Source organism: Octopus bimaculoides, chromosome 24, assembly GCF_001194135.2.
Source record: "Octopus bimaculoides isolate UCB-OBI-ISO-001 chromosome 24, ASM119413v2, whole genome shotgun sequence".
Taxonomy (NCBI): Eukaryota; Metazoa; Mollusca; class Cephalopoda; order Octopoda; family Octopodidae; genus Octopus; species Octopus bimaculoides.
In genome coordinates this window covers 8,406,229-8,419,193 of record NC_069004.1, presented here as the reverse complement: position 1 = coordinate 8,419,193, position 12,965 = coordinate 8,406,229, and the positions used below count along the sequence as shown (strand labels likewise).

The 12,965-nt window shown below is 36.9% G+C and overlaps 3 protein-coding genes across 4 annotated transcripts in view; all 3 read left to right on the top strand.

The window, feature by feature from the left end:
- The first annotated feature begins 234 nt into the window (after nucleotides 1-234).
- LOC106874597 (zinc finger protein 676) lies at nucleotides 235-3,993 on the top strand. The gene is made up of 2 exons (XM_014922386.2): nucleotides 235-394; nucleotides 1,912-3,993. Exon 2 carries the CDS (start codon nucleotides 2,205-2,207, stop codon nucleotides 3,417-3,419), a length of 1,215 nt encoding a protein of 404 aa, XP_014777872.2. The 5' UTR covers nucleotides 235-394; nucleotides 1,912-2,204; the 3' UTR covers nucleotides 3,420-3,993.
- Nucleotides 3,994-6,638: 2,645 nt separating this feature from the next.
- On the top strand, nucleotides 6,639-10,705 carry LOC128250688 (zinc finger protein 665-like). Of its 2 annotated transcripts, none has more exons than XM_052976316.1 (2): nucleotides 6,639-6,871; nucleotides 8,437-10,705. In XM_052976316.1, the coding sequence occupies exon 2, from the start codon at nucleotides 8,766-8,768 to the stop codon at nucleotides 10,020-10,022; it is 1,257 nt and encodes a 418-aa protein (XP_052832276.1). In that variant the 5' UTR covers nucleotides 6,639-6,871; nucleotides 8,437-8,765; the 3' UTR covers nucleotides 10,023-10,705. The 2 variants fall into 2 exon arrangements, with proteins under 2 accessions (XP_052832276.1, XP_052832277.1); XM_052976317.1 differs by lacking the exon at nucleotides 6,639-6,871 and adding an exon at nucleotides 7,638-8,334.
- Nucleotides 7,476-12,965, top strand: part of LOC106874598 (zinc finger protein 239-like) — an 8,857-nt gene continuing 3,367 nt past the window's right edge. The window contains exon 1 of the mRNA XM_052976319.1: nucleotides 7,476-7,612. The gene's annotated coding sequence lies outside the window, so the exon portion shown is untranslated. The remainder of the gene's footprint in view (nucleotides 7,613-12,965) is intronic.

The following is a 12,965-nucleotide window of genomic DNA, read 5'->3' as shown; positions in this document are numbered from 1 at the left end:
AAATCGAACTAATGTGTTAGATATTGAGGTAGTTTGATTCTCCCCAGATACAACAAAAATTAAAAAGTTATCTTGAAAATGTTTTTAAAACATTACGCATTTTATTTCCAAGAAAATTCATATCACTAGAAATACCCAACGTCCCCTGATGAACCACGACATTACCATTGAGGTTGTTGAACTTGATATCGAAAATGCGGCCGCAGACATAAAGTCAGCTTTACTAGTGTTCAGTTTGGATTTTATTGAGGAAGTAACTTGGTGTTCTTTGAATGTTGGTGTCGGATAAAGTTGATAAATCATTGGTAAAACCTCATTCTAACAATCAGATGTTTACTTTGGTAGTTTAGTGAAGACGCTTAACACAACGATTCACTGTTTACATCTGGAAAAGGTAAGCTGATAAACGTTTATTTTAATGCTGTAATTATGTATGTAAATAATAGAATTATTTTTTAATTAATTGGAGGATGTTAATTATATTGAAGTTAAAACATATAACAGTGGGAAAAGATATTGCTTTCAGATGCAGTAATTATATAAATTATATAAATGTAAAAACTCATAGCGACATTGGTAAAAGATATTTCCTACAAGAATATAATAATTACATTGAATTGAAAATAATAAATTTATAGAAAATATTTACATATCTTGATTTGGCGAAAGTAAAGAATATGTACACCCGGTGTTTAAGGTTAGGGTTTTTATTTTGTTACGCCGAAAACGGGTGGTGTACGTATTCTTTACTCCCACCTCTTGATTTTTATGTAGAAGATAATACTTCGACAGTCTTTCATGTTAATCTCTGTTCTTTAAAAAATCCTCTAAAAATTAACTTACAATAACAGAAACGAATTGAACGGTATAAGATAGCATATATATATAAAGTATCAACATTTTCCCTAACATTGTGAATCTCATTTAAATTTTGAAGCTACGAAACACAGCTGCAAAATTATCCGGACGTATTTATGTCAGATATCAGTGATTTGGCTTCTCTCTGCTTTCTGTAAATAATAGTTCACAATAGATGACATGATATTGTTTCATCTCCATATGAATGGACGTATTAGGAGTTAGGTCACCCTTTTTAAGAAGTACTTCGTTTTTTGATCATTTTTTTCCCCCGTCATTCAATGTTCGTTCCTTCATTCATAATATTTTTTTAGTTACGGCTGACTTTGGGACAAAATAGCAACAATGAGGCCACTGGGGTGGAAACTATGCGATTACTCAACCTTCTTGAAATAAGAGCTAAATTTCTCACAAATTACACCTAGCCGTCTTAGAAAGGATGTCAGGGCGTGGTGATTGGACACTCAAGATAATGCATCCCTAGATATACGATGACAGTGTCGTGACTGGAATGTGTTTGATAATAGGTTTGCTTAGTAAGGATTGCCCATTGATTAAGTAACAGTGAACACGGATGTTTCTAGTGAGAGATAAATGTCCAACGTTCTGTAAATTTTGGTATAGTGAGCATATGTATAGGTTAAGTGTCAACTGTTAAGTAGTAGGGAGGTCAATCGCTGGGTAAGTCACGATATATTCTGGTTGAAGCGTAGCAAACTAATGGCATCACAAGTAGTAGAATAACAAATGAGTAGAATATCCCTAGTGTGGACAATGAAATGAGATCACTGGCTGTGTGGTAAGTAGCTTGCTTACCAACCACATGGTTCCGGGTTCAGTCCCACTGCGTGGCACCTTGGGCAAGTGTCTTCTACTATAGCCTCGGGCCGACCAAAGCCTTGTGAGTGGATTTGGTAGACGGAAACTGAAAGAAGCTTCTCTGTTGAACCTCTATTTTATTTAATTATTTTTGGTATCTTACTTTTTCTCTATTTCTGTATTTCAAATAAGATTGCCATTAAAAATAATATCGTCAATATTTATCGTTTACAGACGACAGAAAGCTGTTATACAGAAGAATTACAACTCTGTTTCTATAAATTCGTCATTGAGCTTGTGCAAAATATTTCTTCTGAGTGAGACATTTCCCTTCAATGTCTGGAAGGTATACAAGATGATTTTGTATTCCAGTTAAATGTGGACAGATTTACAAAGGAGTTTGCTAATCTGGAAATATTGCAGTGTAAATATTTTGTTCTTCACTGGAAATATTGCAGTATAAATATTTTGATCGCAAAGCAGTAAAAATATCCATATTGTCATTAGAAAAGAAAACTTATAGAAGAATGAATTTTCCTGATGAATTGTCAAAGGAAGTGGGAAAATCATCATATTCCTGTGATATCTGTCACAGGACATTCTCTCAAAAAGGTAGACTTGCTACTCATAAATGTATTCACACAGGAGAGAAACCATACAACTGTGATATCTGTGGTAAATCATTCACTGTGAGAAGGAACTTTACTGAACATAGCCATATACATACAGGAGAGAAACCACATAACTGTGATATCTGTGGTAAATCATTCTCTAGAATTCGTACTTTAATTACCCATAAACGTGTCCACACTGGAGAAAAACCATATGAATGTGATACCTGTGGTAAGTCATTCTCTGTCAGAAGTCATTTAGCTGATCATGTACGTACTCATACAGGTGAAAAACCGTATCACTGTGATATCTGCAATAAATCATTCTCTTGTACTAGTAGCCTAACTCGCCATATACGTATCCATACAGGAGAGAAGCCATATCAGTGTAATATTTGTGGTGACTCATTCTCTGAAACGGGTAATTTGACTAAACACAAATACATTCATACTGGAGAGAAGTCTTATTACTGTGACATCTGTGGAAGAGCATTTTTTCAAAGATCTCAGGTAAATTCTCACAAACGTATTCATACACGTAAAAAACCATATCACTGTGATATCTGTGGTAAATCATTCTCTTATGGAACAGGATTAACTGTTCACAAACGTATTCACACAGGAGAAGAGCCATACAACTGTGATACCTGTGGTAAATCATTTTCTCACACAAGTCAATTGACAATACACAACAGACGCATTCATACAGGAGAAAAACCATATCAGTGTGATATCTGTGGTAAATCGTTCACTGCTGGAGGTACATTAGGTATTCACAAGCGTATTCATTCAGGGGAGAAGCGATATCATTGTGATATCTGTGGTAAATCATTCACTTATACAGGTACATTAACTGTTCACAGGCGTATTCATACAAAAGAGAAACCATGTCACTGTGAGATCTGTGGTAAATCCTTCACTGATGGAAGTGCATTAGCTTCTCATAAACGTATACATACAGGGGAAAAACCATATCACTGTGATAACTGTGGTAAGTCATTCTCTCGTAGTTACGACCTAACTAGACATGTACGTTATCATACAGGTGAGAAGCCATATCAGTGTAATATTTGCAGTAAATCATTCTATGAATCATGTAAATTAACTAAACACAAATACACACATACATGATGAAATCCATGTCACTGTGATATTTGTAGTAAATCATTCATGCTAGAATTCATATCACTGTAATATCTGTGGTACTCCTGTCAGTAGCATCTCTGTATATACTCACCAACACTTCGATGCTGACAGGAAATTGTATCACTGTGAAATCTGGGGTAAATTTTCTCAAAATAGTGATCTAACTACACATAAGTATTGATTAAAAAAAATATCTATTCTGGTAACTCATTCTCTGTAACAAATGACTCCCCTACTCAGAAACATACACTTTGTGAAGTTAGTGGCAAATGGACAGTCATCAGCACTCATGTCATCAGGGATATGACTGCATCTCTAGTGCTGGCTCCACAATGTAATCTATCCAGTACACAGAAATTGATTGTGGTAGGTAGGGCTGGCAGTCTTAAGAAGCATGCACGAAATGAAAGATATTGGTGAAATGTTCCTCCTGGCTCATCTAACATGGAATGGACTTGTTTTGGGTTTTTTTATGGTAGTAATAAATGATTCATTAAAAATATTGCATTGGTTATTGATTTGGGGTAATGAAAATAAATTGTGTTTTAGAAGGATCAAATTGTTTTTCATTTTTGTTTATTGTGGTTGATTAACTTTTACAAAAATCATTTTGGTTATCCCATACTGATTCATTCTGGGTTTTGCATGTTCACTTCAAATATGCTTGTCTAAATGTAAAGCTAACATATTTAGCCCCAGGTCAACTGTCATTGAGAAAAAAAGTACGTTCAAAAACATTCCGGCTGTTTTCAGATTAAAATTTCAACTGAAATTGAGAAAAATTCAAATCAAAATGAATAAAACTTATGATGCATTTTATTCCAACATAATACAATTCATAACAAGAGCACAAACTTCCTCTGTCAAGGTAACACCAACGTCTTCTCAACAATTAGCCAGAGATGATTTTTTTTAAATGAGAATATCTGAAATAAACTCGACTGCTCTTGCAAATGCTAAAAATGAACCTGACTGCTCTCAAAGATTAAGTAAAAAAAATAGGAAAAATAATCCAGAATCCTTGTGCAGTACCAGATCAATCCCAAAATCTAATCTGTTCATGCCAGTCATGAGTCCAAACATCCCTGTAAGTTTCATTTGAATCTATCCAGTGGTTCTTGAGATATCTTGTCCATGGACAAGCAAACAAACATGATTGAAAACAATACCTCTACCTTAGCAAAGGTGGAGGTAATAAATACCATTTATGAGAAGAATCCAATTAAGAAAACGTTCAGCCTCACATTCTGGTATTTAAACCCTTCTACCTTAAGAAATTAAAGCATTTGTATTCACTTTTCTGCGAGGGTTCCAGCACCAACAAGGTTACCAAGCAACATGCAAGACAAATAACCCTCAACTGAGGGAGGTGGGTTTGTGCCAAGTGGTGAGAGGTTAAACTATGTTAGAACAGAAACAAGTGTTTTGTTGTAGAGGAGCTACATGGTTACCCTAGTCAGAAGGAGATAGTGGTGACATGCTATTGCTTATCGTCAGGGTATAAGGGTCTTTCATTCTTGTCCTACCTTCACTTCTATATGAACAGACATTCTTACACACACACACACACACACACATTTATTTATTCTGGCAAAAGTTAAAAAATAACAAATTTAAAAGCTTCTGAACATTTCTATAAGAAATGATATTGTTATATTTTCATATTTCGGAGAAGAGACACATCTAACTGTTTGTTGCAGTGAATGTCCATTTAAAGAATTAATGCTAATTTGGAAATGATAGAAAAACTATCTTCAAGATTTATATACACTTATTTATAATAATACAAAGCATTAAATACAGGTTGTTACTGCAATTACTCTGAAAAGGTTCTGAATAAAATCCATTCTAATATTGTTGGTGTTGATTGCTATTTTGCATGAACGAGGCAATCCAATGGTTGGAAAATGATTGTCCCGGTCGTTTTGTTATTATACAATATTATGTGATGACAGTGTTGATATTGAGCTGTAAAACTGTAAGGCTGACAGCTTCTGTTGCTTTAAAGATTGTTGCTGCACTCTGCTTGTGATTGTATAACACTAGCACAGTTAATTAGACTCATGTATTTAGCAACAAATTGGTAACCAAAGTGGACTGTAGACACCATAATTAAATGCTTCAAATGCTGACCATTCTGAATTTGTCTTATATCTCTTGGAGCGGAATGCTTATCGTAATTATGCAGTTAAACATGCACATTCCTGTTCCATCCAGTTAGAATGCAGTTCTGCCATTTTCGAGCTTGGCCTTTCAGTGTCAGGGTGACCATTGTCACACTAAAAGAAATTTGTGGTTTATGTATGTTCTTACTTGTTGATGTAAGCTGGTCTGTGTGTTTAACCATAATGATCAGATGCAAACATGATATGATATATTTCTACTGTGAGATTTATTGGAACAAAAGAATAATTGAATATAAACTTCTATTGTTTGCTTGTCGTAATGTAGCTAGATTAGAAATTGAGCTCAGTGTAACAAGTTTACATATTAATGATTATTAATTATTTGAAATGCCAAAAAGAGAATTAGTTGTCATTATACAGAGATCCTTAGTTCTTCTGACTGGAATTCAGCTTGGAAAACTTGGTGTTGTTTCTGCCATACCAGGCCATGTTCTATTTGCTTGTGGTAAGGGGTGAGAATGTGTTCCTAGGTCCATGTTTAACATTTTCAGACCTTCACAGTCTTATCTTAGAACAGTAGTCGAACTTTTGATCCTCAGGCTTTCATGCCAGTAGTCAAGTGATAATTTACTTTATTTCAGTCAAATTCATGTAAAGCTTTACTGCCTAAATTTTGACTGTCTTCGTGTCAGTAGTTACTTTTTAATTTTTTACATGTGTGTGTTGTTTGTGTTTATTTTGGTATTGTGTTGTGCCATGAATATGGCTTCCAGGAATAATCGTTTAATTTTGGTAAGAATTTTATGGAATATGTAAATATTATCCGCTAGTCTTGTTTTCTAAACTTTATTTTGTAGTGTGTATGTTGTGATTTCCTTATAAATCCATAGTATGCTTACGAGAGTGTTGTAAAGCTTACTGGTATCACGGGTGGCTTTATTTTTGGATATTTATATATGTTCGTTATTACGATTTCTATCGTTTCTGCCACTAGAATGTTTGTCCCCTCTTATTCTATTCCGGCAATCTGTCGGTAATAGTCTATGAGCGAGTGTGTGGTAATGTGCTTCGTCTGATCAGCAGAGCTACTCAAACACACTCAACCACACTTACTCATGACTGACGTCACATACTATCGAAACATTGCCTACATTCCCTAAATCCCTGAGCTACACCTATATCACTCACATCAATTGCTACAGTCACTCTATCCCGCCTCTAAGCATCTCTCCTCACACTCTTATGAAACTTCCCCCTTCAGCCACTGCTCCCTCACGCAGTCTAAATTCTCTGTACCCCAGTATATTGAAGGTAAGTCCTGGCACATATCCATCACTATCTCTCCCTCTCTATCTTTCTCTTTCCAGTTGGGTATCCGTGTATGTCATCTATAGCAAGCTATCTCTTTCTCTCTATTCTGGTTAACTAACCTCTCATCAACGGGCACACTCCAAGCTGAGTCACTATTTATTCTCATTCAGAAGTCACAACTCCCTCAATACCACCCCCATCTCCCAATAAAGGGGTCATTGTTTGTCTTGCAAAGTTACTTGGTCTCGACAGAGTCCTATTTAGCTTGTAGTTTAAAGTAAGTAGCTAGGTAGAGTGTTATGCGTATGTTGTGAAAAATTAATGAAGAGAGAGAACGATTTTTCTGCTGTAATGTTCGCTCAGCTTCGATTGTCTTAATCTCTCTAAGAGTACACTATATTTTATCGAAGGCTGTTTCTATATATTTTTTCTTTATAAAATTTCGTCAACTGTTTTCCTCTACTGTATAATATTCTATGCCTGACAAAGGCTTTTTTTTAAATATTTTCAAAATGTGTTCATAACATAACTATTGTACGTTAAATATGGTTTTCTAAATATTTCATAGCGAAACTGCGGCTAAAGGCCCACAATCAGATTCTCTTGTTCTGTGTTATAAGCTAGGAATAGACAGTGCTCCGTAGACACCATTTATAAACCTCAAGCTAACAATGAAATATTTTCTTAGGTAGTTAAGTGAAAAGGTAACACAAAATGATTTACTGTTTACATCTCGAAACGGTAAGTTGAGCAACATTCGTTTTGATATTGAAATTTTACATATAATAAAACGTCTGTGACGCTGGGGGTGGGAACTAAAACAACAAAGGGAGTGGGAGACTGACGGCGAGAAAACGCTAAATGCAAACGAAATTAGAGGTTTCGCTCTGCAGTCGCTGGTAATTTAATCAAAATAAAACTAAATTTTCTTTTGCTATTGTAAATTACATATAATTTATCAATCCCCGCCCCAACGCCTGTGTTAGAATGGTGGCAGCTGATGAAGGAAAATGTTCTGTGTGTTTTCTGTACTCTGGTTATTATTATTTTTTTTTGTCTACGTTTTGTTTGCAACGTCCTGTACCCAGATATGCACCTATATATACAGGTAGATGTAGGTATGCACATACTTGTACGTATATATGCATATACTCATTTATTATTTGTTTTATATATATATATATACACACACACACACATACATACCTGCAGTTTTAGTAAAGGGTTCAGTTTCAAATTCTGAGAACATCACTGAAAATGAGCAGTACCTGAAGAAGACCTGATGATACAACAACTGGAGACAGTAGTCCAGATATAATGTAAAATCACTGTTGTTTATTGTAATATTGGTACTGTTATACAATCCAAAAGTATAGATATAGTGTATAAGCTTACATAAGCTTCTGACAACTTGTATCATGCAATTTAAATAACAACTTAAAATGTGAAGTTCAGTTGTTGAGGTAAAAGTTTGTCACTTGTTTATTAATATAGAATTGTTGTCAAATTCCTCCCATTGAATCCCTTCTTCTTCAATATCTTATACTATTTCCCTGTCATTTCAGAGTGTCAGATGATATTGGCATTGAGGATATATCATCAATATTTATCGACATTTACAGACAGAAGGCAGATTTTATACAGGAGATCTACATTTTCGTTTCTATAAATTTATCTTCAAGTTTCTGAGAGTTATTCTTCTGAGTGAAACATTTCTCTTCATTGTATAGAACACGTATAAATTGATTTTTGTATTACAATTAAATTTGGATATAGTTACAAAGCAGTTTGGTACCCATTATAATATTTGATGAAAATATTGCAGCAGTAGTATAAAATAAATTCAGGAAACAAACATTTATTATTGTTGTGAGATAAGAAATTTCATTGAAGAATGGATTCTGCTGAAGACTTGCCAAAGGAGGTGAGAAAATCATATCCCTGTGATATCTGTCAAAAGACATTTTCTCTAAAAAGTAGTCTTACTAATCATAAAATTATTCACTCAGGAGAGAAACCACATAACTGTGATATCTGTGGTAAGTCATTCCCACGATTACAAACCTTAATTACTCATAAACGCATCCACACTGGAGAAAAGCCTTATGAATGCGATATCTGTGGTAAATCATTCACTGTAAAAGGCACATTAACTGAACATAGACATATACATATGGGAAAGAAACCGCATAACTGTGATATCTGCAGTAAATCATTCTCTCGAATGCATAACTTGAATATTCACAAACGCATCCATACAGGAGAACGGCCACATAGATGTAATATCTGTGGTAATTCATTCTCTCTAAGAAGTCACTTAGCCGATCATGTACGAACTCATACAGGTGAAAAACCATATCACTGTGATATCTGTGGTAAATCATTTTCTCAGAATCATAGCCTAACTCGCCACATACGTACTCATACAGGAGAGAAACCATATCAGTGTAGCATTTGTGGCGAGTCATTCTCTGACAGAGGTAATTTAGCTAAACACAAGTACCTTCATACAGGAGAGAAGTCATATCACTGTGATATCTGTGGAAAATCATTCTTTCAAAAAGTACATTTAAATTCTCACAAACGCATTCATACTGGAGAGAAGCCATATCACTGTGATATCTGTGGTAAATCATTCTCTCATGGAAATGCCTTAAATACTCACAAACGTATTCACACAGGAGAGAAACCATATCAGTGTGACATCTGTGGTAAATCATTCAGTGCTGGTGGTCCATTAACTGTTCACAAACGAATTCACACAGGGGAAAAACCATATCAGTGTGATGTTTGCAGTAAGCCGTTCTCTAAAACAAGTCTTTTGATGGGACACAGAAGACGCATTCATACAAAAGAGAAACCATATCACTGTGACATCTGTGGGAAATCATTCTCTGACAGAAGAGGTTTAACTGTTCACAAGCGTATTCACACGGGAGAGGAGCCATACCATTGCGGTACCTGTGGTAAATCGTTTTCTCAAAGTTCTGGCCTAATTAAGCATGTACGTATTCATACAGGTGAGAAGCCATATCACTGTAATTTATGTGGTAAGTCATTCTCTGGAAGTAGTTCCTTAACTACTCACAAATATAGTCACACGAGAAAGAAACCAAATCACTGCAATATCAGTAACAGATCGGTTAAATAAACACAAATATGTTCATACAGGACAATAGCTGTGCCACTGTGATGCCTGTTATAAATCCTTCTATCAAACCAGTCATTTAACTATTTTCAGATGTTTACATACAGAAGAGAAAACCCTGTCAGAGTGATATTTGTGGTAAACCTTTCTTACAAAATAGTGATATAAATAAACATAATCACATTGAGGCAGGAGAAAAACCATATCACTGTAATATCTGTATTGTATCATTCTGTATTAGAAGTGCTGTAACTACTCACAAATGCATTGATACAGGAAGAAAACCATATGATTGATGCCTTTGGGAAACCATTTTCTGAAAGTAATCATTTAACTAAACAAATGTACTCATTTCAAAGGAAAGTTATATCACGGCAATATCTATGACAGATCATTCTCTGTAACGAATGATTCATATTGGAATATACACTCTGTGAACTAAGTGGCAAATGAACAGAAACATCAGCACTCTAATGTTGTCAGAGGCATGACAACCTCTCTGGTGCTGGCTGCACAATAAAATATATCTTGTACAATGTGAAATTGATGTTGACAAATACAACAAATAGCCAGTAAAACCATTCATGTAAAAGGGAAATTGGAAGTCAAGTACTTTTCTTGACTCATCTAAGACATGGAGTAGAACTTTTCTGTTTACTATGGAAGTAATAATAAATTCATTAAATATATTGCATTGTATTGGTTATTAATTGATCAGGGGTTATGAAAAGGAATTGTGTTTTAGCAGGACCAAATTGTTCGTTTTTGTTTGCCTATTTTATTGCATTTCAATCTATCGATGGAGACTGTGTCTTGTCGTCCACCAATTAGGAGTTGGAATGTTTTATCTCCCGGATGTATGACTTGATATGGACCATCGTAGGTTGGCTGGAGGGTCTTCGTCGTGTGTCACGTCGAACAAACACAAAGTTAGCCGTGCGGAGGTCATTTGGTACGGATGATCTGGGTGTACCATATGTCGACATGGGAACAGGGCGCAACTGGCCCACGCTGTCTCTCAGTTGAGCGAGGTACCTTTTGACATCCAAGTCTAAATTCGTATTCATAAAGAACTCTCCTGGCACTGTAAGGGGAGCAACATACACCATTCCCGCAGAGAAAGGGTTGAGATTTTCTTTTGGGGCAGTGTGGATTCCCAGCATCACCCATGGGACTTGGTCGATCCAATTTGGCCCGTTAAGTCTGGTTGTCAGTGATTCCTTCAGGCGGCGGTGAAATCTCTCCACTAATCCGTTGGCCTGTGGGTGGTAGGCTGTTGTGCGGTTCATTGTGATTCCGAAAAGGTCACACATTATTCCACAGCTTTGAGGTGAATTGTGGACCCTGATCGGATGAGATGCTATCTGGGACACCGAAACGGGCGACCCAGTTTGCGATGAAAGCTCAGCTGACCTCTTGCATTTCTGCACTGCGGAGAGAGATGGCTTCAGGCCAACGAGTGTAGCAGTCCACCAAGGTCAGTAGATACAAGCAACCCCTTGAAGGTAGTAGGGGGCTGACAAGGTCAATGTTGGCATGACTGAATCAGTTGCCGAGAGGTGCTTTGGTGTGTTGATGGACTTTGGCTTATTGACAGGGGATGCAGGACCTGGTCCAATCCCCGATTTGCTTGGCCATACCATGCTAGATAAATTTACTTGACAGCAGCCACCATGTGGCTTTAGTACCTGGGTGGGAAAGTTCGTGAATGATGTCGAAAACTTTCTCGTGCCAGGCTGATGGGACGATTGGTCGTGGGTTGCCAGTGGATACGTCACACAGCAGGGTTGTGCCGTTAGAGTCAAAGTGTACACCCTGCTAAGAAAGTGATGTGATGGCAGTGCGGTAGGCCCTGATCTCGTCATCTGTCTGTTAAGTTGCAGCCATAGCTTCATAATCCAAGCCTTCCGTTATTGGTGCTAGGTAGGTGTGAGAGCAGGTAGGAGCACAAGCGAGTGCATCGGCAACTGGGTTGCCCTTGCCGGTTATGTGTTGGATGTCTGTGGTGTACTCAGAAATTGCCGATAGCTGTCGTTGTTGGCATGCAAACCAAGGCTCAGAGAGCTTGCTCATAGCAAAGGTGAGTGGTTTGTGATCCGTGAATACTGTAAACGTGCGGCCTTCAAGGAAATACCATAAGTGGCAGACACCTAGATGGACAGCCAGTAGTTCCCTGTCGAAAGCACTGTATTTCTGTTCAGGGGGTCGTAGTTGTCACTGATGTGTCAACTGTGAGTGCAGTTCGAGCTGACATGTGAGGATGTGACAGCATGGTTGCTTGGGCCAGGGCTTGTTTTGTGGATTTGAAGGCTGAAGTCATTGTACTATCCCACTCCACCAGCCTTTTTGCACCTTCTTTTGACAGTGCCTTGTATAGGGGATCTCATCACTTTTGCTGCAGAAGGGATGAAGCGATGGTAAAAGTTTACCATGCCCACAAAATGATGTATGTGTGCATTTATAAAAATAAGGAATGATTGTCATACTTTAGAACAGTGGTTATCCAACTTTCGTCAATGAACATCTTTCATTGAAAAATAACACTCACAGTATGTTTGACAATAATATTAAACAGTAGAGGCAGGGAAAAAACGGTAATTATTTGATGAAACCGACACTAATTTTGTCCACTGGTTTCTTAACGTTTCCACCTACGACTAATGTGTTTTATTCATATTCTAAAGATCAGAGAGATGTCTTTCTGAAAATGTTTATAAAACTCTGATGGAAACATCCCGTACCCTCATTGGGAGCTGACATGTCCAACTGGACACTACAATTCAGGTTATAATATTTGACATCTGGCAGAGACGTTAGCGCGCCGGGCGAAATGCTTAGCGGTATTTCGTCTGTCTTTACATTCTGAGTTCAAATTCCGCCGAGGTCGAGTTTGCTTTTCATCCTTTCGGGGGGGTCGATAAATTAAGTACCAGTTGTGTACTGAGG

Bases quoted from the DNA above. Each gene is read 5' to 3' on its own strand.
- LOC106874597 (XM_014922386.2), top strand. From the start codon at position 2,205: ATGAATTTTCCTGATGAATTGTCAAAGGAAGTGGGAAAATCATCATAT.
- LOC128250688 (XM_052976316.1), top strand. From the start codon at position 8,766: ATGGATTCTGCTGAAGACTTGCCAAAGGAGGTGAGAAAATCATATCCC.